General features: G+C 45.8%; 1 protein-coding gene across 4 annotated transcripts in view; it reads right to left on the bottom strand.

The window, feature by feature from the left end:
* LOC141103383 (coagulation factor XIII B chain-like) overlaps positions 1 to 26,764 on the bottom strand; it is a 1,101,294-nt gene that overhangs the window by 716,234 nt on the left and 358,296 nt on the right. For all 4 annotated transcript variants that reach the window (XM_073592898.1, XM_073592899.1, XM_073592902.1 and 1 more), the window contains one exon: positions 17,272 to 17,460. In XM_073592898.1, the coding sequence (XP_073448999.1) occupies positions 17,272 to 17,460 (189 nt within the window). The remainder of the gene's footprint in view (positions 1 to 17,271; positions 17,461 to 26,764) is intronic.

The raw sequence follows: 26,764 nt of genomic DNA, 5'->3' as shown, positions 1-26,764 counted from the left end.
ACCGTCCCTTGTGCCATGCCCGCAGTCTCTGAGCGTCCCTTGTGCCATTCCTGCAGTCTCTGAGCGTTCCTTGTGCCATTCCAGCAGTCTCTGACTGTCCCTTGTGCCATGCTCGCAGTCTCTGTGGGACGCAATGTAAGGGGGAGCTCTGTGGGCTCTTTTGTAAAGAAAGGGCTGTGGTTACCAGAGACCCCTTACATCACAATTCCCTATTATACCAGAGTCCGCAGCAGTCCCTATTACATCAGAGTTCTCCTTTACATTGGGGTGTGGCCTTGACAGGAAGGGGTGGGTCATATTTAAATTAGGGGGTGCACGAGTTTAGTCAGGCCTAGGGCAGCACAAAACCTAAATACACCACTGACGTCACCATTAGGGTTGAGCCGAACACCCCCGGTTCGGTTTGCACCAGAACCTGCGAACGGACCGAAAGTTCACGCAAACTTTAGAGCCCCATTAAAGTCTATGGGACTCGAACGAACGCTCAAAATCGAAAGTGCTAATTTTAAAGGCTAATATGCAAGTTATTGTCCTAAAAAGGGTTTGGGGACCCGGGTCCTGCCCCAGGGCACATGTCTCCTTCCGTTTGCAAGTAGGAGTCGTTTGTAAGTTGGATGTTTGAAAGTAGGGGCCTGCCCTATATACTGTGCAGAAATTGGGGCCTTAGGTGTTGGTGAGGGCATTAGCCCTCACAGTTACTCTTGGTGGGCGCAGGAATGGGCCCTGCTGTGAAATATTAGATCAAGAATTGTAATTACATGTGCCTGTTGAACAGGGGCAGAAAAATTGGGCCTTAGGCACTGGTTTCACAACACTGCAACCCCTCACAGATACTCTAGTTAGAGCACAGGAATGAGCCCTGCTGCAAAGTATTGCATCAAAAATTGTAATTACACACCGCTGTTAAACAGGGGCAGAAAAATTGGGCCTTGGGCACTGGTGCTAGTGCCACAACACTGCAACCCCTCACAGATACTCTAGTTGGAGCGCAGGAATGACCCCTGCTGCAAAGTATTGCATCACAAATTGTAATTACACGCCCCTGTTAAATAGGGGCAGAAAAATTGGGCCTTGGCCACTGGTGGCGGTGCCCAGAACCAAAAATGTTCTTACAAGCTATGAAAATCAAAGAGGAAGAGGATTGTCACTCAGCATAACAGGATAGTCACTCAGCATCAGCATAGGCAGTCTTGAAGGGATCTCACATTAAAAAAAAAAAAAAAAAAAATCAAATCGGTTACATCAGCATCAGGTGCTTGGTAGCTGGTGATCCAAGACTGATTCATTTTTATGAAGGTCAGCCGATCGACCTATTCGGTGGACAGGCGAACCCTGTGATCGGTTACAAAGCCTTCAGCAGCACTGAATGTGCCTTCCGAAAGACTGCTGGATGCAGGACAGGCCAGTAGCTCAATTGCATACTGTGCAAGCTCTGGCCAGTGACCCATCCTCAAGACCCAGTAACCCAGAGGATTTTCGGTGGGAAAGGTGTCCAAGTCTGATCTTGCCCCTAGGTAACCCTGCACCATGTGAATCAGACGCTGGCGATGGTTGCTGGAACCGCTCAGACCTTGGGGCTGCGGACTAAAAAATTGTCTGAACGCATCGGTCAGATGGCCACCTTCTCCACCGCTCCTTCTGTGACTGACCGAAGCCTCAGCAACACGCTGTCCAGGAGGACCAGGAAATTGTAACCTCCCAGGCTCTGGAAACGCGTTGCACAAACCTTTCTGCAAGGCCTCCCGAAGATGTTTCATCCTCTGCCCCGTCTACGACGGCAAGATAAGGTCCGCAACCTTACCCTTGTAACGTGGATCAAGGAAGGTTGCCAGCCAGTAATGATCCCTCCCCTTTATATCACGAATAAGAGGATCCTTCCACAGGCTTTGTAGGATCAGGGAGGCCATGCAGCGTAGCTTTGCTGAGGCATTCAGTCCACAGTCCTCTGGGTCACTAAGGACAACATGATCCGCAGCCACCTCCTCCCAGCCACGTACAAGTCCATGGGATTCTTCGGACTGTAAATGATCCCTTGAAGACTGCTGCTGAGTGCCAGGCTTCACCTCCATGCTGACAAAATCCTCCTCCTCGTCCTCTTCCTCTGTGATCGGCGGGCACACAGGAACACTGTCTGGATAAAGGGGGCCTTGATAGGTAAGGAAGTTCTCCTCTTCCTCCCTCTGTTCTGCCTCAAGTGCTCTGTCCATTATTTCACGCAGCGTGTGCTCCAACAGGTGGACAAGAGGGACAGTGTCACTGATGCATGCACTGTCACTGCTCACCATCCTCGTGGCCGCTTCAAATGGTGACAGGACAGTGCATGCATCCCTGATCATAGCCCACTGGCATGGGGAAAAAAAAACAAGCTCCACTGACCCTGTCCTGGTGGCATAGTCGCATAGGTACTCATTGATGGCCCTCTGCTGCGTGTGCAGCCACTGCAGCATGGCCAACGTTGAGTTCCACCTGGTGGGCATATCACAGATTAGGCGGTTCTTGGGCAGGTTAAATTCCTTTTGGAGGTCAGCCAGACGAGCACTGGCATTATATGACCTGCGGAAATGCATACAGACTTTCCTGGCCTGCCTCGGGACATCCTGTAAGCCCGGTTACCTGCCCAAGAACCGCTGCACCACCAAGTTAAGGACGTGAGCCAAACAGGGCACATTGGTCAGTTGTCCCTGTCGGAGGGCGGAGAGGAGGTTGGTGCCATTGTCACAAACCACCATACCTGGCTTAAGCTGGTGTGGCGTCAACCACCTCTGAACCTGCCCCTGCAGAGCTGACAGAATCTAGGCCCCAGTGTGGCTCCTGTCCCCCAAGCACACCAGCTCAAGCACCGCATGGCATCTTTTTGCCTGCGTGCTTGCGTAGCCCCTTGAACGCCTACGGAGTACCGCTGGTTCCGAGGACAAATCAGCACAGGAAGTGGCCATTGAGGAAGAAGAAGAGGAGGGGGTGGAGGAGAGAGGTGTGGCAGAATCCCCACTAGTAGAATTTTGGAGGCGTGGTGGCGGAACAACCTCCAACACTACTGCACCCTATCCTGCATCCTTCCCAGCTGCCAGAAGAGTCACCCAGTGCACGGTGAAAGATGGGCAACATCCCTGTCCATGCCTGCTGGACCATGAGTCAGCGGTAATATGCACCTTACCGTTGACCGCCCTGTTCAGCTGGGCCAAGACATTGCCTTCGACATGCCGGTAGAGAGCAGGATTCGCCTTCCGTGAGAAAAAGTGGCGTTTGGGAATCTGCCACTGAGGAACCGCACATTCCACAAACTCACGGAAGGGGTCAGAGTCTACCAACTGAAAAGGCAGCAGTTGAAGTGCTAGCAATTTAGCCAAGCTAGCATTCAACCTTTGGGCATGTGGATGGCTGGGAGCGAACGACTTTTGGCGGTGCAGCAGCTGGGGCAGGGAAATTTCCCTGGTACAATCTGACGTCGGTGTACCGATAGCAGATTGCCCGCAAGTACTTGGCTGTGACACACCCAATTCTACACCTTCATTCCTCTCAATGAAGGTATAGTGGGGTTGGAGATCCCAGCTGATGAGGAGCAAGGAGAGGTCCGCTTTGTTCTTTGGTGTTGTTCTTTTAGGTACGCTTGCCAACGAAATGCATGGCAGGCCGACATATGTCTGGTCAAGCATGTGGTGCCCAAGCAGGTGATGTTTTGGTCATGCGAGATACGCTTGAGACAAATTTAGCAAATAGCAGCAGTGGGATCTGATGCACTCGTCTCAAAAAAGGCCCACACCAAAGAACTTTTGGAATAACGTGCAGAGACAGCAGCGCCCTGCACATGCGGAGCTCTGCGGTGTGATGCAGTCGGTGTGCTGCCCTTAAGCTGGCACCTGGAGGGCATGCTGCCTCATTGGAGATGTGCCTCCTCCTCCTCTCAGGCACCCACATAGTGTCAGTGACCTCATCCCCTCCCTCCTCATCACTGGAGCAAACCTGGCAGTATACTGCAGCTGGGGGAACATGACTGCCAGATTGCAATAACTTCTCCGCAGGATGTGGAAACCTTGCAAAAAGACCTGAACAAATTAATGGGGTGGGCGACTACATGGCAAATGAGGTTCAATGTAGAAAAATGTAAAATAATGCATTTGGGTGGCAAAAATATGAATGCAATCTATACACTTTAGGGAGAACCTCTGGGGAAATTTAGGATGGAAAAGGACCTGGTGGTCCTAGTAGATGATAGGCTCAGCAATGGCATGCAATGCCAAGCTTCTGCCAACAAAGCAAACAGAATATTGGCAGAATATTGGCATGCATTAAAAGGGGGATCAACTCCAGAGATAAAACGATAATTCTCCCACTCTACAAGACTCTGGTCCGGCCGCACCTGGAGTATGCTGTCCAGTTCTGGGCACCAGTCCTCAGGAAGGATGTACTGGAAATGGAGAGAGTACAAAGAAGGGCAACAAAGCTAATAAAGGGTCTGGAGGATCTTAGTTATGAGGAAAGGTTGCGAGCACTGAACTTATTCTCTCTGGAGAAGAGACGCTTGAGAGGGGATATGATTTCAATTTACAAATACCGTACTGGTGACCCCACAATAGGGATAAAACTTTTTCGCAGAAGAGAGTTTAACAAGACTCGTGGCCACTCATTAAAATTAGAAGAAAAGAGGTTTAACCTTAAACTACGTAGAGGGTTCTTCACTGTAAGAGCGGCAAGGATGTGGAATTCCCTTCCTCAGGCGGCGGTCTCAGCAGGAAGCATTGATAGCTTCAAGAAACTATTAGATAAGCACCTGAATGACCGCAACATACAGGGATATATAATGTAATACTGACACATAATCACACACATAGGTTGGACTTGATGGACTTGCGTCTTTTTTCAACCTCACCTACTATGTAACTATGACTCAGTACACTAACTGTAAATAATGTAAAAACACCTGTCTGTAGGAAGAGAATAACGGATTTAGCTAAACTGAATACAGGGGGTCCCCTAGTTACAAACATCCGACTTACAAACGACTCCTACTTACAAACGGAAGAAGACAACAGGAAGTGAGAGGAAATCTACCCCTAGGAAGGGAAATTCACTCCTGTAAGAGCTATTATGGGGAAAATGTACCTCCACTGATGCTTTATCACCAATCCTTGTTTCTACAACAGCCCAAAATTTTCAAAATCCAATTGTCATTGGGACAGAAAGTGAGGTGAAATCTTCTGAACAGGGGCACAGACAGCAAAACAAATGTTACAGAGGTGATAACCCTTCCCTATGCTATCCAAAAAGCTTAAAAATTGTTTTTTTGGCTGGAGCTACACTTAAAAAATGTACCTGTTCCGACTTACAAACAGATTCAACTTAAGAACAAACCTACAGTCCCTATCTTGTTTGTAACCCGGGGACCCCCTGTACAGTATATAGATATATATCTATATCTATATAGATATAGATATAGATATATATCTATATCTATATAGATATAGATATATATATCTATAGATAGATAGATAGATAGATAGATAGATAGATAGATAGATAGATAGATAGATAGATAGATAGATAGATAGATAGATAGATAGATAGATAGATAGATATACACACACACAATACACTAAGTGCAGCTAACTGACTCGCCTGCCTACTCTAACTTAAATCAAATGACACTGTCTATCTCTCTCTGCCGCAACACACTACACAAGGCCACCACGCAGGCGGCCTTATATAGTGTGGGGCGTGTACTAAACCCCCTGAACCATAATTGTCCAAAGCCACCCTGGCTTTGGCCAATTACGGCTCTCTGTACAGACGGCGCTGTGCATTGCTGGCTGATGATTGGCCAAGCATGCACTATGACCCGCATGCTTGGCCAATCATCAGCCAGCAATGCACTGCGATACCGCTGTGAATTATGGGCCATGACGCGCCACTCGAATTTGGCGCGAGCGCCCCATAACGTTCGCAATTCGACGAACGGTCGAACAGGTGCTGTTCAAGTCGAACATAGGCTCGACTCTAACTCGAAGCTCATCCCTAGTCACCGTATCTATCCCTTATTTTGTAGGTGCTATAACTTTTGCGCAAACCAATCAATATATGCTTATTGCAAATTTTTTTTTCAAGTCCTGTCGTATGTGTTGTACATCACTGCGTTCTTGACGGTCGGACTTGGTGTGATCGTGTGTACGCAAGACAGTTTCAGCAGAATTCCGTCGGAAAAACCTTCAGAGTTTATTCCGACTGGAAAACCGGTCATGTGTACAGGGCATTAGACACCAAACATGTCTATATTGCAAGACTCAGAAAGCTAAAACACATTAGAACCCTAAGAAGAATATGCCTAAAATCAATAGTTTTCAGTTCAAGTCCGTTGGTCCAGTTTCCTGGCACCTGCACCCTTCCACTGCCCTAGCTGTCCCTGTCTCCACTACCAGGGGTGCTTGGACAGGAATTGTGCAAAAGGCCACATTCATCACCTAAAGCTCCTCAAATAGTGTAACACCACCAGTCAGTAAATGTTTTGGCTTGTGGTAATATAATACTTGTCCTAGTACCGGAGGTCAGAAGCTTTAGCTGGTGAATGTAGTTTCATCTAGAACAACCCTTGTTCCCTTAAGGCACTCAAGTCTTTCAATACTTGGTTGCCCCCAGGGCTTATTACACAATGCTATAGTCTCTGGCCAAGTGGCACCAGGGACTGGGACAGGCAGTGGTCAGGCCAGGCAACAGACAATAGGCATTAACCAGGGACAGACAGAGATCAGAACAGGCAGAAGATGATATGGATAAGCCAAGAACAGATAGAGGTCAGGGCAGGCAGCAGACCAGAGAATAATCCAGGAACAAATGTCAAGGCAGGTTAATTAGGGTTAACATCAAGGTTCAGAGTAGGGCTGCAACTAACGATCATTTTCATAATCGATTAGTTGGCCGATTATTGTTTCGATTAATCGGATAATAACCTTAAAAAAAGTGTGGTGTATAATTTTAATATGTAAAGTTAAAAAATAACCAGTTACACTTACCGGTAACGGTGTTTCTGGGAAGTCTTCCAGGACGGCACCCTGAGAGATGACTGGTCCACCTGACAGGAAACACAATCAATCAAGAGGTTAAAGGCCTCCGCCCCTCCCGATGCTCCTCAGTTGTGACAAAGTATTGACCCACACCAGTGCACGAGAGTGAAAAACATAACCACCACCACACTCTAGACATCGCATCATACCTAAATAGATAGGGTGGGAAGTAGGCCTGCCATCCTGGAAGACTTCCCAGAAACACCGTTACCGGTAAGTGTAACTGGTTATTTTCTCAAGTCGTCTTCCAGGACGGCACCCTGAGAGAAGAGCAAGTAGCTCAGGCCTACCTCTAGGGCAGGACCACCGCTTGCAGGACCTTCCTGCCTAATGCCAGGTCCTGAGGGGATAGTAACTCCACTCTGTAATGTCTCAGGAATGTGTTCTGGCTTGGCCATGTACCGGCTCTACATATCAAGCTCCGGCCCTTTCCGCCCAGGAGGTTGCCAGAGATCGCGTGGAATGCGCTCTAAGATTACTAGGAGCTGCCCTACCAGACTGCTCATAGGCTAAAGAAATGGTATGTTTAATCCATCTAGCTATAGAAGCCTTAGATGCCTGTTGGCCCTTCTTTTAGCCAGAAAAATTAACTAAAAGATGGCTGGACCTTCTGAATTCCTTAACCCGTTCTAGGTAGGATAATAAACAGCGTCTGACGTCCAGACAATGAAAAGAAACTTCCCCTTCACTCTTGGGGTTACTACAAAAGGAAGGCAGCACTACTTCTTGATTCCTATGGAACTTTGATGCTACCTTAGGGAGGTACAGGGGGTCCTGCCTAAGTAAAACCCTGTCCTCGAATAAAGTAAAAAATGGTTCTTTAATAGAGAAAGCCTGAATGTCACCTACTCTCCTAGCTGAGGTGATTGCTAGTAAAAAGGCCAACTTAAAGGTCAGGATCCTAAGGGGGATCTGATCTATCGGTTCAAAAGGGGCCCTTGTTAACCCATCTAGTACTAAGGTAAGGTCCCAAGGAGGACACCTAGACATTTGCACAGAGGACAACCTCTCTCTGACCAAGAGAAATCTCTTGATCAGGGGGTGTAAAGCCAAACGTTTCCCAAGGAAACATGACAGGGCTGAGACCTGCGCCTTAAGGGTCTTGGTTGCCAAGCCTAGATCTGCTCCATCCTGGAGAAATTCTAAAATAGCAGGGACCTCTCTTTGAGAAGTCCCTCTCTCCTGACACCAGCGAGAGAAAATCGCCCAGGTCTTGGCGTAAATACGCCTTGTGACTGGCTTTCTACTAAGGAGCAGTGTATCCACTACTCTGTCCGACAGTCCCTTCTCCCGCAGGTTCTGCCTTTCAAGAGCCAGGCCCTCAGCTTGAAGAAGCTGGGGTCTGGGTGACGGACTGGACCCTTAAGAAGAAGGTCGCCCCGGACAGAGAGGTGAAGCGGTGGGGCTATGGACCAACCCTGCAGGGTTGGAAACCAGGCTCTCTTGGGCCACCAAGGAGCTATCAGAATCAACTTGCTTTCTGAGAGGAACAGTTTTTGAAGAACCCTCGGAATTAACCCCAGAGGGGGGAAGGCATAACCTAGTCTGAAGTCCCAGACCTTTGCCAACGCATCTATCCCCTCTGAGCCTCTCTCTCGAGCAAGGGAAAAGAATCTCTTTACCCTTCTGCTTTTCCTGCGGGCAAAGAGATTTCTGGAAGGCCGAACTGCCGACTTATCAGGGAAAAGACCTCTGGGTTTAGTTCCCATTCCCCCTGCAGAATGAGGTAGTCTGCCTCTACATTCAACGTCCCCTTTATGTGGATTGCGGAGATGGAAGGAATCCGACTCTCCGCCCAGGACAGGATCTCCGCTGATAGGGATAGGAGTGTTATGGATCTGGTACCCCCCTGATGATTCAGAAATGCTACTGCCGTGGCATTGTCTGACAAGACCTGCACCTCCTGGCCCCTGATCCTTCCCTCGAAAGCCTTTAGTGCTTCTCCTATGGCCAACAGCTCTCGGAAGTTGGAGGAGGCCCTTCTTTGTTCTGAATCCCAGGACCCCTGGGCTATTAGATCCTCCAGGTGGGCCCCCCACCCCTAGGAACTTGCATCTGTAGTTATCCTGAGAGGCTGAAGTTGGCTCCAAAGGAGGACTCCTTGAAGCCTCTGAGGAAGAAGCCACCAGTGAAGAGAGTTCTTTACTTCGTCCGGAATGGTAATCTCTATGTCCAGAGAGTCTCTTCTTTTGTCCCAAGAGGATAGAAGAAAATGATGGAGGGGCCTGGAGTGTAACTGTGTCCAAGGAACTGCTGGGATAGATGCCGTCATCAGACCCAGTACTCTCATGATACCTCTGTAGGAGATGGTCCTTGCCTGTAACAGCGGCGTGACTGCTGATATAAGGCCCTCTACCTTGCTCTGAGGAAGAACTAACTTTTGTTCTGAGGAGTCCACCAGGGAACCTAGATACAGTTTTGTCTGGGCAGGAGTCAGCGAGGACTTTTCCCTGCTGACGATCCGTCCCAGGGCTTCTAAGGTCTCCATTACTCTGGATGGATCCAGAAGCAGTTGATCCCGACTTAGACTGTAAATCAAAATGTCGTTCCAAGTAGGGAATCAATGCCACTCCCTGGAGGTGCAGGCAAGCCACCACCTCTGCCATGACCTTTGTGAAGACTCTCGGACTGGATGCCAGTCCAAAGGGGAGGGCCGCGAACTGCCAGTGCTGCACTCCCTCTGGAGAGGCGATCGCGAATCTCAGGAAGATTTGATGGCCCTGAAGTATGGGGACATAAAGGTAGGCGTCTTTTAAATCTAAGGTCACCATAAACACTTCTTTGAGGAGATGTCTCCTGAGAGAATAGACACTCTCCATGCGGAACTTCTTGTAACGAAGAAAAACATTGAGGTTCCTTAGATTTATAATAAGACGATACCTTCCTGAGGGTTTTGGTACCACAAAAATGTGGGGATAAAACCCCTGACCCTGCTGGTCCACTGGAACAGGTATTATAACCTCCTGACTGGCCAGCTCTCGTATGTTCTGAAGGATTCCTGCCGCTTTGCAGGGATCCCTGGGAAGGCAGGTCAAGAGAAACTTGGGGGGTGGAGGGGAGAGAAACTCCAATCTGTAACCCTCTCTTATGATTTGAAGAACATGGGGGCTCTGAGTGACCCTTTCCCACTGAGAGGCAAAGTGGGAAAGTTTTCCCCCTACTGGAAAGCCATTTAGGGGTCTTGTCACCTGACTTCTGGCTGGAAAAGAGAACGCCAGCTTTTTGCTTGTCTTTTCCCGCGCCCCAACGTCTGTTAGGGGAGACCTTTTTCTCCGGGAAGCGGTTCTTTGCCTGGGGGCCACGAAAAAAACGCTTCCTCTCTCTCCTAGGTTTGGTAGGACATTTTTTCCCTTTTTCGGTAGATCTGGCCAGAGCCTGATCTAGGCCAGCACCAAAAAGGAGCGTCCCTTCAAAGGGGGGGCTCACCTGGCTGAGTTTAGTAAAGCACCTAATTTGGCGGTTGTACGTACTGTCTCAACCGCAGCATCTGCTAAGTATGCGACAGCATTTCCTATGACCTCCAGAGAATCCAAGACTTCCTTGGATTTGGAGGTTCGGGATACGTGGTCCATCAATTTACAGACCCACATGTCGGCATTCCTTGCAATGCAAGCTGAGGCCAACGCATAGTTGCTCATAGTCGCAGCGTTAGCTTCCCAGGCTCTGCGTAAAATGGTTTCAGCCCTCCGATCCATTTGATCTTTTAAATTACCAGTATCTTAGAAGGAAAGATCAGACTGCTCAGAGACCTGTGCTAAGGAGGCGTCTAGTCTAGGAGTTTTGAAGAATTTTTCCTCATTCTCCTCAGAGAAGGGGCATCTACGCTTCCAGGTTTTATATTTCAGGAGCCTTCTTTCTGGTTCTTTCCATTCCCTTAAGATAACTTCTTTGAGGGTGGAATGCACCGGAAGAACCCTGGCCTGAGGTTTAATTAAGCCTCTATACATCTTATCCTGAGCAGACACCTGCACAGCAGGCTCCTGAATCTCTTCTGAGGCATAAATAGCTTTCAGAAGATCCTCCATGTCGTCAGCAGAAAATATATGTCTGCTAGACCTGGAGTCCTCCCTCCCGTCCTCCTCTTGGCTGTCCACTACCCCTTCATCAGAAAACCCCTGATTAGGGACTTCTGACTCACACTCTTCCTCTGAATCCTGAGGGAGTGGATACTTCAGCGCATCCGCCCGGTACCTCCTAGAGGAGGCGGAGCCCTCCTGGGAGGAGGCATCCTTACTAGAATGAGCCTCTGAATCCCTAGGCTTAAGGGTGGCCTGAAAAGACTTTAAGGTGGACAGCATCTCAGTTTGCACAGTGAGGAACTCCATCATCTGAGATGTCTCCTTCCCTGTCAACTTCTGTATGCACTTAAAACAGAAGGGCTTTGGATGATCTGGGGGTAATCTGTCATTACAGTTCCCACATCTCTTAGAGCGGGTGGAGGATTTCATAGGACGGCTGCCAACCTCACGGGCAATAGCATCATCCCCTGAAAGAAACATACAGGCATGCACTGTGAGACTCGGAGAAGAAGAATTGGGGTACCCTCCCCATCTAAACCTCCGGAGGCCGGTCAGACTCACCCCCTGTGGTCTCTTCCATGGCCGCAGACCCTGCAGGTCTCTCCTTCTCATGTTCCATGCTATTTCCGAATCTTGCATAAAGGAACGCAGAGGAGACATGGGCCCCTGTTCCCAGTGGCTTTTATATCCTTCTGTGTTTGGCTGCATCATGCTACTGCCGCCGCCATCTTGCCGAAGACTGGAAACGGCACGGCACACCTGATCTGCTGAGGTCACTTCCTGCTGCAGTCTTTCCACTCCCTCCTCTAGAGGAGGAAGTGATGTCATTCCCTGATCTTCAGGAAAATGGCGCCGAGCGCTCCCAGGACGCTGAGCTACACTCAGCAAAGGAGATACCGCGCCACCCATCGACGGGCGGAAGCCCTGGCCAGACTCACTGAACGGGCGGTCGCTCCAGTCGGATGCCAGTCCCTTTGCGATCCCAGCGAACGGTCGGAAGGAAAACATCCTGTAGCTGCCAAAGTCTAGAGGGTAAACCACCAACTCCTTCAACTGCACGGCCACCGCACAGGTAAGGAAGGGCGACACGAAGATTGGCCCCTGAAGTTCTGGGTACCCCACTGTACCCAGGATCCTTCAGCACTCAGGGGGGCTCTTCTATGGACAAAAATGCACGGTCACCACACCAGGGTCCAGCTTCTGCTGCCCCCCCGAGAAAGAATTGGGGAGACCCCCCCAGGGAGGACGGAAACCATCCGGCCAGACCCAGCGGCTTCCCAGGCATTTGGTCCAGCTCCCAGGGGGAGACCACCAGCCCCAGGCTTTAGGTCAGCAGAAAAATAACAAACGGTTTCGCTGTGGGGAAACACAACCAAAAACTGAGGAGCATCGGGAGGGGTGGGGGCCTTTAACCTCTTGATTGGACCAGGTGGACCAGTCATCTCTTAGGGTTCCGTCCTGGAAGACGACTTGAGAAAAAGGCATTTTATTCTTAAAAATCTATATGCAGTGGTAAATATAAATAACCAAATATATGGTTAGGGAGCAAAACCTCAAATCCACTCTGGGACAAACAGACAGAAGAGATATACTGTATATACTATTGAAGGTTGAATCTGGTAAATATCATCAGACTGAGAGATCAAATTTTTTTATTTAGCACCCTTCTACACTCCCACATAATGTGCCCTGCCCCCTGTAATGTGCCTTGCCTCCTTGTAATGTGCCCTGTTCCCATGTGCCCTGCCCTCATGTAATATGCCCTGCCTCCTTGAAATGTGCCCTGCTCCCACATAATGTACCCTGCCCTCATGTAAAGTTTACTTTAAATGTAATTGTAATGCCTTCTATTACCTTCAGTCTATCAGCCTCGACCTTCTCTGGTTTGGATGCTGATCCCTGCACAGTCTTTAAAGTATTTTTTTTTAAAACAAACTTGTTATGCTTACCTGCTCTGTGTAATGGTTTTGCACAGAGCAGCCCTGATTCTTCTCTTCTGGGTTCCCCCTCCGATACTTCTGGCTCCTCCTGCCTTCAGAGTGCCCCAATAGCAAGCTGCAAATGATAGTATAGCGTGCTCCTATAGCAAGGTAAAAAAACTTCTGCCTTTAGACCCACTCACTTCCTGCCTAGGACTACATGTTCCATGAGGCATTGCTGTTCACACATTCACAAGTTCTCAGGCACTTACTGACATGTATGGATGGTGTACTGAGCTGTATGTGTTCTGCACTGTATTTCCTGATATGTAAACAAATAATGCATTCTGTATGCAGGCCAACTAATCGGCTGGCTGATTAATTGATTATGAAAATATTGGCAGACAAATAAAAACAATAGGCTACTCAATTAACAATGGGGAATCACACCCAGGAGGCAAACAATAGAGAAATATACAATGAGAAAAAGACACCTTAATAAAAAGATTATACATAACAGCAGGATACACCAGCATCAGGTTGTTTGAAGCCGATATAAATATTCTGCTTAGAGTCTCTGAGTCTAGCTGTAATGAGTTCTACCTTTCTGAATTTTTTGCATTCTTTGCAATTACTCCTCTGCTGGTTGTTTTCAGTTTGGAAGGACTACATATCCCTTGGTACCCCGCTGCCTGCAAGCTGTGATTTCTGTACTGACTCCCCCTCCTGAAACTCCACCTCTCATTGCCTCTGTAGTTCAGAAGGCAGGTCCTGTGAATTCTGTGACACAGCAGTACCTATCAATAGGGCACAGTGAAAACTTGTCACAGAATTCAAGCAAAGTAAATGTACAAAGTACGTTTACAAGCGTCAAGATCATCCAGATTAAAAGAAGTGTGCTAGAAATAATTTAAGTAAAATATGATTTGACATTTTGACCATAGATACTCTTTGGGAAATCTGTCTTATTTAAACAGGAACAATCCTAAACTTAGAGTGACACGTTAACTAGGACCTTACATCCATGAACTGTCTGAATATCGCATATGGAATGTCAATTGTCTTGCACCTGTTAGGCAGAACTTTTCAGAAGTTTTATTAGACAAGGGCATTTTCCTACTGATAACAACCAAACTGGAGACCAGGAGTCTGAACAGCTTAGACAAGTTCAAAGAATCAAAAAGGCCTCTTGTGTGGACCAAGGTTTACTATTATTACATAGTACTGTTTTGTGATATAATTATTTTTCATTGTTGTTGTCTGCATTTTTTAGGATTGAGGAAAAATAGTACATTTATTATTATTTACTACAGGTATTTATATAGGTGTCCTTTTATGAAAGTGCGGTAAAATACCGCTTTTCAGTTCTCAGGCATTCTCAGAGGAGATCTCTCTCCTCTGAGTGCCTGTTTATGAAAATGTGTAGATCGCTTCTCATGTTGAGTTGAGGAGCGATCTACAAACGCCAGGAACTCCTGAGAATGGCTCCTCTCACTGTAATCTCGCGTGATATAGCGGGATTACAGTATGAGGAACCATAAAATACAAAGTGTAACACAAATCAGCACACATTATTCCCCAACATATTAATAAAATAATAAAGATAAATTCCCCCTACACAATATACATTAACCTAATTATAAAAAAAACATTGTTTTTATCAATATTTAAAGATCATACATGTTCCTATTTAAATGTGAATGGTGTATAGTAAATGAATGTAATGCACATATGTAATGCAGCTATACACCAGTCATATAAATGCAAAATACATTTATAATCATTAAAAAAATAATTTTAATAAAGTATACAAGTATAAATATTTAATAATAAATTAAAATAAAATATATTTCATTATAGATAAACATAAAAATTGATAAACTGGTGCGATGCGAGAACACTGCGAATCCACTGCGGGTTCCCGCATCACACCGACTCGCATGTCAGTTCACACTGCCATATGCGAATCGCTGGGGAGTGTCAATACATTGTTAAGGACACCCCCAGATCAGCTTGCATATCGCACTGCGAACTGACAGTTCGGACATGAATCGGATCGCATATGTGTGAACACACATGCGATCCGATTCTGGTCCGAACAGAAAAAAGGGTCCTGTGCGTGTTTGCACCGAATGCGGTGCGATATCAGCCATACTATCTGTACAGCTGATATCGCACCGCACAGACATCGCATGTAATGTGAATGGCAGTGTGCTGCAAATAACATGCGATGCCTGTGCGATGTCCGGCATCGCACAAGTGTGAACTGGGCCTAAAAGTTAACACCCCCAAATCAGTTCGCATATCGCAGTGCGATCTGCAAACTCGGACAGTAATCGAATCGCATGGGTGTGAACACCCATGCAATCCGATTCTGCTGTGGACCAAAAAAAGGGTCCTGTAAGAGTTTGGTCCGAGGGCAATGCAAATTTAGCAATACTATCTGTATGGCTGAAATCGCATCGCACAGAGATCGGATGTGATTTTGCACTGCGGTGCGAATCACATCCGATCTCGGACACCGCAGCAGTGGGAACTGGCCCTAAATCATATTGCATTTGCACCAAAATGGTACAGGACCCTTTATTTGGTCCACACTGGAATCGGATCGCATGGGTGTTCACACCCATGCGATCCGATTCCTGCACCATTACATAGTTCGCACTGCGATCTGTGAAATGATCTGGGGGTGTCATTAACTTTACATTGACACCCGCAGTGGTGCGCAGATGTCAATGTAGGTGCGATGTGAAAACCCGCACAGGAATCACGCTGGTTCACGCATCGCACAAGTGTGAACCCAGCCAGAGTGGTGAACATCTAAAAAAAAATATATCTATATATATATATATATATAGATATATATATATCTATATATATATCTATATATAGATACATATATATCTATATATATATCTATATATATATATATATATAGATATATATATATATATATATAGATATATATATATATATATAGCTATATATATATATATATATATATATAGATGTATATATATATATATATACACTATAAATTCCTATCCTGCTGGTTTTGGGGTGTGTAATGGTGGGGAAGGTGTGCTCTGACTGTTTGGTGAAAGAAAGAAGTCAAAAGACTTCTTTCTTTCTCCAGAATATCAGCCAGTTTCAGGCTTCTCACTCTGATTCTCCACTTCTGAAATGGTGAATCAGAAAGTGAGAATTCTGTCACAGATCGCCAGTGAGGTGTGGAGATCGCACCTTCATAAACTGGCCGTTTCTGTGAATTCTCACTGTGCTGAGATAATCAGCGGAGAACATGTTCTCCGCTGATTATCTCAGTTTCATAAACTGGTAAAGCGCTGAGATCAGCGGTGAGACTCGGGATCGCCGCTGATCTCAGTTTCATAAAAGGACACCATAGTGCCAGCAATTTACATCGCACTTTACATATATTTTCTACATTCACATTAGCCCTGCCTTTAATGAGATTAAAATCTAAGGTCCCTATCTCATATCCATACATACTAGGGACAATTTAGACAGCCAATTAACCTATTAGCATGTCTTTGGAATGTGGGAGAAAACCAGAGTACCTAGAGAAAACCCACACAGGTAAAAGGGAGAACATGCAAACTCCAGGCAGGTAGTGCCACAAATGGTATTCAAAGCAATGACCCTGATGCTGCCAGGTGGAAGTGATAACCACTTAAGCTGACCATACATGGATCAAAATTTGCCCGGTTCAGCGGGGACTGGCAGAATTATGTTCCATATATGGGCTGGCCAGTTGTACAGAAGTCAATTTACTAATCGACTTCTGTACAACAAACCTGATGGATTTTTTCTGCCTGATCAGTGCTGCTGGCTAGTGTATTCTGAGGGCAGGGAAATCTCCCTGCTGTCAGAATACAATAGCTCAGTGGGAGGATTTCCCCATCCTCATCGAATGTGTGGATGAAGGAACCAAACTGCTGGTTGAATGAAGAAAAAAAAAAGGCTGCTTAAGCCATTGTGCTGCCCTATGAAGGGGATATGCAGTGTTAATACCTCTGACCTGTAATACTTTCTATAATCTATTTGGGTTCTTTCTAATTTCTATTCCTGTCATGATATATTCAGATATTTTTATGTATGCTTGAGCTTGTAAATGAAGTATTCTATAACTTTTCTGTGTTCCAGACTACAGGACTCACATCAGGTGTAATAGTAATAGTTGTCCTGAACTTTGAAAGGTCACATTTTCAATTCACAAGATGATAAATTATTACGTAGTGCACACATACACTCATTACTTACTAGAACATTTTTCTCCAGAAAATTTGCCATCTGGAAGACATTCAATTTCTCCTCTTGTCTGTTCATTTGCAGTCTTATGGTCTTTATAACACTGAAATCTTAATTTATCTCCTTCAATATATATCTTTGACCGATCTCTTTGAGAAATATGTGCCTTTATTGAGTCTGAAGAAGGAACATCACATTTTTCTATATAAAAAAAGAAAAACATCACATCAGTAAGATATTTTTACATAATACAACACTTCAAGAGCACCTAAATAAAGCACACACTATACATACACCTTCTGTTCTAGGGTAATGACGCTTACCCACTGTTCTACATCCATGAAAAAGCAATGCTGTCCCCCTCTAATAGAAAGTGTGTTAGGACTACAAAATACTTCTCCCTTATCTCCATAACATAGGGTAGAGATGTTCATCCTGTTCACTAAACAGAATTGGGCAGGGCCGAGCACAATGCTAATAGCAGTGGCAAGCCCCCCCCAAAAAAACAAAAAACAGCCTGTATTCTGGACTTAAACTACCTTTTAATATTTATATACGGTGAATCACAATATTGATCATAATTTTTTTTTTTTTCACCAAAAGAATAGAAAATCTTTTGTTATAAACCATGCTGAGGCTGCTGTCATGTCATGCTTCCGAGTGAATGAATATGCCAAATTTTGTCCAAAAACGAATTTGTAACAAAACGAATTGCACATGTCTAGTATCGATTTTAAACTCATAAGAGGAGGGGCAGGAAGGTAAAGTTATAGTTGTTTCACAGAGTTTGCAGTGTACTGCCTGCCCTGCCATTATGGTCTTCTCTATGTGGGGTGCATAATGAGGGCCCTGTGCAGCAGGTTTGGCGAACACTGCCGACTCATTGAACAAGGTGACTTGGAACATAGTGTACCTAGGAATTTTGTAGAAAACCATTATAGTTCAACATATGGATTGGTTGTACGAGTCATCAAGGCCATACCAAAAAGTTTTTCTCCTGCAGAATGTTTAAAAAGATACCTGAACGGGAGACTGTTTGGCTATTTACCTTAAACACTCTCTCTCTAAATTGACACCATGTACAATACTTCAGGGAACAGTTCCCTCACTGCAAGCTATTTACCTTTTTGGATATAAATGTTCCATTTGATAAACCATTGTCTTTTTTATCTTAGAGGTTTAATTTCAGATTTTTCTGGACTGATCATTTTGGATAATATAGTAGAGTGTCTCAAGGGGAGCCTGGAAAAGTCCTGTTCGAGGTTTACATATCTCCCAGGCTCCTTTTCTTACACTTTTACAGACCTCTGATTCTATGTCCAATTCGGGTTTTTGCACCTCTCCCTTATGCCAATTTAGACTCACCTGGGTTACACAGTGTCAGGTCTGTGAGAGGTGCAAGGTTGGTGAAAGCTGTAAAACTGCATATGTGGAGTTTGACAAGCATTACGCTTGCTCAGTCTGTTAGGATGTGAATTTGTGTGACCAATGCTGGAACAAAGCTAGGAACACTGTACAGCACCTGTAAATTGACTTGTAAATGGCACCAATAAACACTGCACTGTTTGTCACTACATCACTGGACTGGTATCTGTGCCTGAAAGTGTACTAGCCCCAGGGGGATTTATATCGGTCCCCAGCTCACAATATATTATTGATCTATGCCCTCAGGATATACAGTAGCTCACAAAAGTGAGTACACCCCTCACAATTTTGTAAATATTTTATTATATCTTTTCATGTGACAAGACTGAAGAAATGACACTTTGCTACAATGTAAAGTAGTGACTGTACAGCTTATATAACAGTGCATGAGTGCTGCCAACACTGGGGAGCTACAGCTCATTGAGGGAACACTGAATGCCAACATGTACTGTGACATACTGAAGCAGAGCATGATCCCCTCCCTTCAGAGACTGGGCCTCAGGACAGTATTCCAACATGATATTAACCCCAAACACACCTCCAAGACGATCACTGCCTTGCTAAAGAAGCTGAGGGTAAAGGTGATGGACTGGCCAAGCATGTCTCCAGACCTAAACCCTATTGAGCATCTGTGGGGCATCCTCAAATGGAAGGTTGAGGAGCGCAAGGTCTCTAACATCCACCAGCTTCGTGATGTCATCATTGAGGAGTGGAAGAGAACTCCAGTGGCAACCTGTGAAGCTCTGGTGAACTCCATGCCCAAAAGGGTTAAGGCAGTGCTGGAAAATAATGGCGGCCACACAAAATATTGACACTTTGAGCCCAATTTGGACATTTTCACTTAGGGGTGTACTCACTTTTGTTGGCAGCGGTTTAAACATTAATGGCTGTGTGTTGAGTTATTTTGAGGGGACAGCAAATTTACACTGCTATACAAGATGTGATTTTTATATTAATGTGAGTTTCATTCATGCTTTGTCTTACGCCCTCCTCTTCCCTTTGAAAAAAATAAAAATCACTGCTCCTGGCATCATGGAATTTTATTTTGCATTGGTACATGTTCCCCAGGGCTGTGCCCAACCCCATGCTGTTTTCTGACACCCCCTTGAATATTTGCCAAGAAAATTTGCATTTATAATTTGACCGTTTTTGCTTCCATTGATTTCAATAGGGTTTAAGTTCTGCATTCAGATTTCTTTGTAAATCCCTGCCAAACTAAATCCAAAGCTGTATGGCTCTTCACTAATTTGGAGCAGCACTTCAGACAGTTTTGCAAAAAAAAAAAGGCCTGCACTTCCCCCATAGGCTTTTACCACTAGTTTGGGGTTTACTGAATTTCAAACAGAATTCATCAAACCCTACGCATATCAAACATGGGCAGATTTGCTCCTTCCTCTCATATCCTTTTCACTTCTGCTCCAGACATGGGTCAGGTGTCACTCATCTTTGTCACATCTTCTCCCCCAGACACGGGTTAAGTTTCATTCATCCTTTTCAGATCAAATTTTTTTTCTACAGTATATCATTTCTATTGCCTCCCTCTCCTCCTTTCTGCTCTGTACCTATTTTCTCTGCCTCTATTGTCTCACACACAGCCATTAATGTCTAAACTGCTGGCAACAAAAGTGAGTACACCCCAAAGTGAAAATGTCCAATTTGGGCCCAATTAGCCATTTTCCCTCCACTGTGTCATGTGACTCATTAGTATTACAAGGTCTCAGGTGTTAATGGGGAGCAGGTGTGTTAAATTTGGGGTTATCAACTCTCACTCTCTCATACTGGTCACTGGAAATCCAACATGGCACCTCATGGCAAAGCGCTCTCTGAGGATCTAAAAAAAAAGAATTGTTGTTGTACACAAAAATGGTCTAGGCTATAAGAAGATTGCCAAGACCCTGAAACTGACCTGCAGCACTGTGGCCAAGACCATACAGTGGTTAAACAGGACAGGTTACAGGACAGGCCTCGCCATGGTCAAAGAGGTTGAGTGCACGTGCTCAGCGTCATATCCAGTGGTTGTCTTTGGGAAATAGATGAATGAGTGCTGCTAGCATTCTGCAGAGGTTGAAGGGGTGGTGGGTCAGCCTGTCAGTGCTCAGACCATACACCACACACTGCATCAAATTGGTCTGCATGGCTCTTGTCCCAGAAGAAAGCCTCTTCTAAAGATGATGCACAAGAGAGCCTGCAGTTTGCTGAAGACAAGCAGACTAAGGGCATGGATTACTGGAACCATGTCCTGTGGTCTGATCAGACCAAATAACCTATTTGGTTCAGATGGTGTCAAGCGTGTGTGGCGACAACCAGGTGAGGAGTACAAAGACAAGTGTATCTTGCCTACAGTCAAGCATGGCGGTAGGAGTGGAATGGTCTAGGGCTGCATGAGTGCTGCCGGCACTGGGGAGCTACAGTTCATTGAGGGAACCATGAATGCCAACATGTACTGTGACATACTGAAGCAGAGCATGATCCCCTCCCTTCGGAGACAGGGCCGCAGGGCAGTATTCCAACATGATAATGACCCCAAACACACATCCAAGATGACCCCTGCCTTGCTAAAGAAGCTGAGGGTAAAGGCGATGGACTGGCCAAGCATGTCTCTGGACCTAAACCCTATTGAGCATCTGTGGGGCATCCTCAAACAGGAGGTGGAGGAGCGCAAGGTCTCTAACATCCACCAGCTCCATAATGTCGTCATGGAGGAGTGGAAGAGGACTCCAGTGGCAACCTGTGAAGCTCTGGTGAACTCCATGCCCAAAAGGGTTAAGGCAGTGCTGGAAAATAATGGTGGCCACACAAAATATTGACACTTTGGGCCCAATTTGGACATTTTCAATTAGGGGTGTACTCACTTTTGTTGCCAGCAGTTTAGACATTAATTGCTGTGTGTTGAGTTATTTTGAGGGGACAGCAAATTTACACTGTTATACAAGCTGTACACTCACTACTTTACATTGTAGCAAAGTGTCATTTCTTCAGTGTCACATGAAAAGATATAATAAAATATTTACAAAAATGTGAGGGGTGTACTCACTTTTTTGAGATACTGTGTAAATATATATGAAGCGCCCTACTCCCGTAGGAGCAGCTAAAAGTTCTTCCCTGAAGTGTGTTCCATTACCCCCTTTCCCTCACACATATGACACGCAGACAATCCATGAACAGTTAAACTTTATACATCTTTATTCTTGCTTCTGGTGTTTAATGCTGCATTACATTGAAAAGCCACTCTGAATAACTTCCAATGTTTTAAGCGATGAAAATACAACATTCAATCCAGAATATATGAAGCCTTTGTGAATAAAACTTCCATCTTGCACCAGTTCCACATTGTGTAATGCATCTCTTCTCCTTCCAGTTAGTCACTATTTCCTGACTGCACGGCACTTCTAGTTTAACTTTGAACGATACTCTGAATAAAGTCCAAGAGATGACTTTTGGATTCCTCCAGGGTATTAGTTCTCTAAGGCCCAGCCCTGTTCTCCTGAACCCGCACACTAATCCCTATAAAGTCTTTAGAAGCACTGTTCCCCTGGGTTACACTCACGTGTGTTACCGAGCGACCATACATGAAGCACATAAAGAAGTCCACTCCCAGTCCTGGTGTATGTCTGTAGTAGCGACTGTCCCATTGGAGCATCTTCATCTAAAGTCTTCTCTACACATAACATGCTTTCCTCTCCACCGCTTGGGAGAGCACAAAAGCTGTACCGATATCTACATCCTCCTGGATCCTCAAACTCCCCTCCAGAGCAAGAAAGCCCCAGGAGCATGTCCCTCTCCCCTGAAGGGGAGAGCACCCACACGAATCCTCCTGGATCCTACATACTCCAACAAGCAAGAACCCCCAGAACCATGTGACCAAGCCTTTTAAAGAAGTCCCGCCTCTGTCCAAACAAATTAATGATTGGTCCAGAGGGGTCTCCAGAAGACTGCCTGTCACTCTTGTATTCCTCCCATCCTCCAAGTCAAACACAGAAAACAGAGGAAACTTGCACAAGCAGAGTGCAGGGGGTCACACCCTCCTTTACTCTAATTCAACATCCCATGCCACTCAAACCCACCAGCTTACACCGCAGGGTGAAATACTGGTAATTTGGCCTATTTCTACACCTAACTCTCTAATCTAGCACTCACCTAAGTAGGTGGGCGCTACATATACCCCCTCCTTAAATCACAACTGTCCTCAGTTTTGGGAAAACCTTTCCCCAAACCAGGAAACAATCGTTCTAACTTTCCCCACATAAAAATGTTGTGTGCAAAACATTTAAATTTAAACAAAGTGTATGTGCAATAATAACCACACTTTGGGGCCCTGCTGTACTCTGTACATGTTTTTTCGTGTCCATATGCCATGCGGCATTCAACTATTCTTGCAAACCAGGTTGAGCAGTTTGGTATTATAGTTCATCTTTTGTTATCATATTTTGTATTTTCTGACACCATAGACCTCCGTTTCCGTCCTATCCCGGAAGCTGCAATGCGCCCTGTATCCCCTCCCCTTCCTCCTCCGTTCCGCCCATTGAGGCGGACGGTTTGGGGGATCTGGAGTGGGATCCATAGCGCATCGACGCCACGCCACGTGCCTCACGCGTGACGTCACTACGTGCGTCGCCACGTGGAGCACGATCATTACCACTTTAGCCGCCACAATAGGGAGGTCGAGCCCCTGCCGGAGGCGGGAGGCGGAGTCTACCGCCCAGGCCGGAACCCCTCTCTGCACGTGCCGTGCTGCGTGACGTCGGTAGGAGCTAGCGTGCGGCCGTGCGGCATGTATATAACACGCCGCTCGTGCACAGCCATACTTCTCATGGTGGGTTCTACGCTATTGCGACGCAGGGTCCTTCAACCTCTCCATTTTTGCTACCAAGGTATTTCTAGTACCAGTTACCATGCCACTGTATTCCTTCAGCGGTATTACTATACCTAATGTGGATTCTTATCCATCTATTTAGATCATACGGGAGTTTTTTGCACCTTTTGTTTACTAAGGCACATGATGTAGAGTGTCTCACCCCTCTTTGGTAAGCTCTGCATGATACGCCTCAGCTACACGCAGCCCCACAATACCCCAGCTTCCGGGACGGACACCTTGCTGTTGGCCTTGGTCTCGTATTCAACAAACCCTCTTTGTTCACTAGTCTCCCTATGTAAGTACATAGGATGGGCTTAATTACCTTTGTTTTGTTATCATTAGTACCACACTAGATTGAACACTCTAATTTCTTTAGATACTTGGGAGCATCCGCCCCTGATGAGTGTGTAAACACGAAACGCGTCGGGCAATCTTTGGATGCCGACATACATCACCACCAACAGTCAACTAAGTTTGAACAACCATGTTCTCACCTATTGTCATCTTGCTATTTTATGCATTATGCCGCTTCCACCAATGTGCTATATATATGGACTCATGGGAATTGCTCATTGATCTCTATTATTGCCATGTATTTGTAAGTTGACACTATGTTGCATCCTTGATGTACCATGTTAGATATATGCACTGCCATATTGTCATGTATTTCCAAGTCGATATGATTATATGTCTCTTATACTCATGCTGTATTTTGTACCCATGCGCAATCCTATGACCCATATGTATATACTTTCCATGTTAATAAACATGTGATTTTTTCAAATACTTTTTCACCACGTCTGGAACCTCAATTAAAGTCTCAAAAATTCCCCTTTTTAATCATTGTCGTGTATTAGGGATGGAGGCGCACTTAATGCGCGCCTCATTTAAAGTCCCACCTGGGTTGCTACATAGCTCCCCCCCTTTTTTGCTAATAGGGATGTAGGTATCTTGACTGAGCTGCCAGTGTTCCCCTACCGCTCAGGTGGAAGTTGCTAGGCTCCATGTGGTTAAGTACCACACTTTGGGGCCCTGCTGTACTCGGTACATGTTTTTTCGTGTCCATATGCCATGCGGCATTAAACTATTCTTGCAAACCAGGTTGAGCAGTTTGGTTTAATTTTTCATCTTTTGTTATCATATTTTGTATTTTCTGACACCATAGACCTCCGTTTCCGTCCTATCCCGGAAGCTGCGATGCGCCCTGTATCCCCTCCCCTTCCTCCTCCATTCCGCCCATTGAGGCGGACGGTTTGGGGGATCTGGACGGGATCCATAGCGCATCGACGCCACGCCACGTGCCTCAAGCGTGACGTCACTACGTGCGTCGCCACGTGGAGCACAATCATTACCACTCTAGCCGCCACAATAGGGAGGTCGAGCCCCTGCCGGAGGCAGAGTCTACCGGCCAGACCGAAACCCCTCCCTGCACGTGCCGTGCTGAGTGACGTCGGTAGGAGCTAGCGTGCGGCATGTATATAACACGCCGCTCGTGCACAGCCATACTTCTCATGGTGGGTTCTACACCATTGCGACGCAGGGTCCTTCAACCTCTCCATTTTTGCTACCAAGGTATTTCTAGTACCAGTTACCATGCCACTGTATTCCTTCAGCGGTATTACTATACCTAATGTGGATTCTTATCCATCTATTTAGATCATACGGGAGTTTTTTGCACCTTTTGTTTACTATGGCACATGATGTAGAGTGTCTCACCCCTCTTTGGGAAGCTCTGCATGATACGCCTCAGCTACACGCAGCCCCACAATACCCCAGCTTCCGGGACAGACACCTTGCTGTTGGCCTTGGTCTCGTATTCAACAAACCCTCTTTGTTCACTAGTCTCCATATGTAAGTACATAGGGTGGGCTTAATTACCTTTGTTTTGCTATCATTAGTACCACACTAGACTGAACACTCTAATTTCTTTAGATACTTGGGAGCATCCACCCCTGATGAGTGTGTAAACACGAAACGCGTCGGCCAATCTTTGGATGCCGACATACATCACCACCAACAATCAACCAAGTTTGAACAACCATGTTCTCACCTATTGTCATCTTTCTTTTTTTTTGCATTATGCCGCTTCCACCAATGTGCTTTATATATGGATTCATGGGAATTGCTCATTGATCTCTATTATTGCCATGTATTTGTAAGTTGACACTATGTCGCATCCTTGATGTACCATGTTAGATATATGCACTGCCATATTGTCATGTGTTTCCAAGTCGATATGATTATATGTCTCTTATACTCATGCTGTATTTTGTACCCATGCGCAATCCTATGACCCATATGTATATACTTTCCATGTTAATAAACATGTGATTTTTTTTCAAATACTTTTTCACCACGTCTGGAACCTCAAATAAAGTCCCAAAAATTCCCCTTTTTAATCATTGTCATGTATTAGGGATGGAGGCGCACTTAATGCGCACCTCATTTAAAGTCCCACCCGGGTTGCTACATAGCTCCCCCCCCCCCTTTTTTGATGTGCAATAATAATAATCACAATTCCTATCTTATAAGTCCCTATCACTACAGGTGTTTACACACAGACAGCCGTCTTGAAGGTACCTGTAAAAGAAACATAGATATGCATCCTAATCTTCTTGGCATGGGTAATACCACCAGGACCGCTGTTCCCTCAAAAGAAGTCCAAAGACTCCTGCAGAACAGAGCCTGTATTGACAAGCCAGGTATACACTTTCAAGTCCAAAAGCACAAACACTTTCTGGATGACTCCAACTGGGAGTTCATAACATTTGAATAGAACAAAACTACAAAGAGACAAAACAGGGACAGCAGCAGCAGAAAAGTGTATTTACCGATCGGGTAGGCATGCTGACTGTTGTCCTGTACTGGCAGTTATTGGGAAATCCCACCCTAGCCCAGCTACTCACTTGTAGTCATTGGGTAGAACATTTAAAGTAATCTTTGGTGGCAGCTCTTATGCCAGAGTCCTGTTCACAAATAATATCAGAGATCAGGCAGTCTCTTCCGGGAATCCCCTATCCCCTTCACTGAAATTGAGAAACTGCGAATGTGTTGACCCGCTTTAAGGACCAAAACCCTGTCCTTATAAATAGCCCTCCCCAGTTTCCATTCTCTGAAGATGTCCTGAAAACGGATCCATACTTCACTGTCTGGGGTGCGTTGCAGCTTGGGCACGTGCAGATAGTCCCATACTAGTTCTCTTTTCCATTCCTCTCGGGAAGCCTC

The sequence above is a fragment of the Aquarana catesbeiana genome, linkage group LG07, assembly GCF_042186555.1.
Source record: "Aquarana catesbeiana isolate 2022-GZ linkage group LG07, ASM4218655v1, whole genome shotgun sequence".
Lineage (NCBI taxonomy): Eukaryota > Metazoa > Chordata > Amphibia > Anura > Ranidae > Aquarana > Aquarana catesbeiana.
This window is presented reverse-complemented; position numbering and strand designations above follow the sequence as displayed.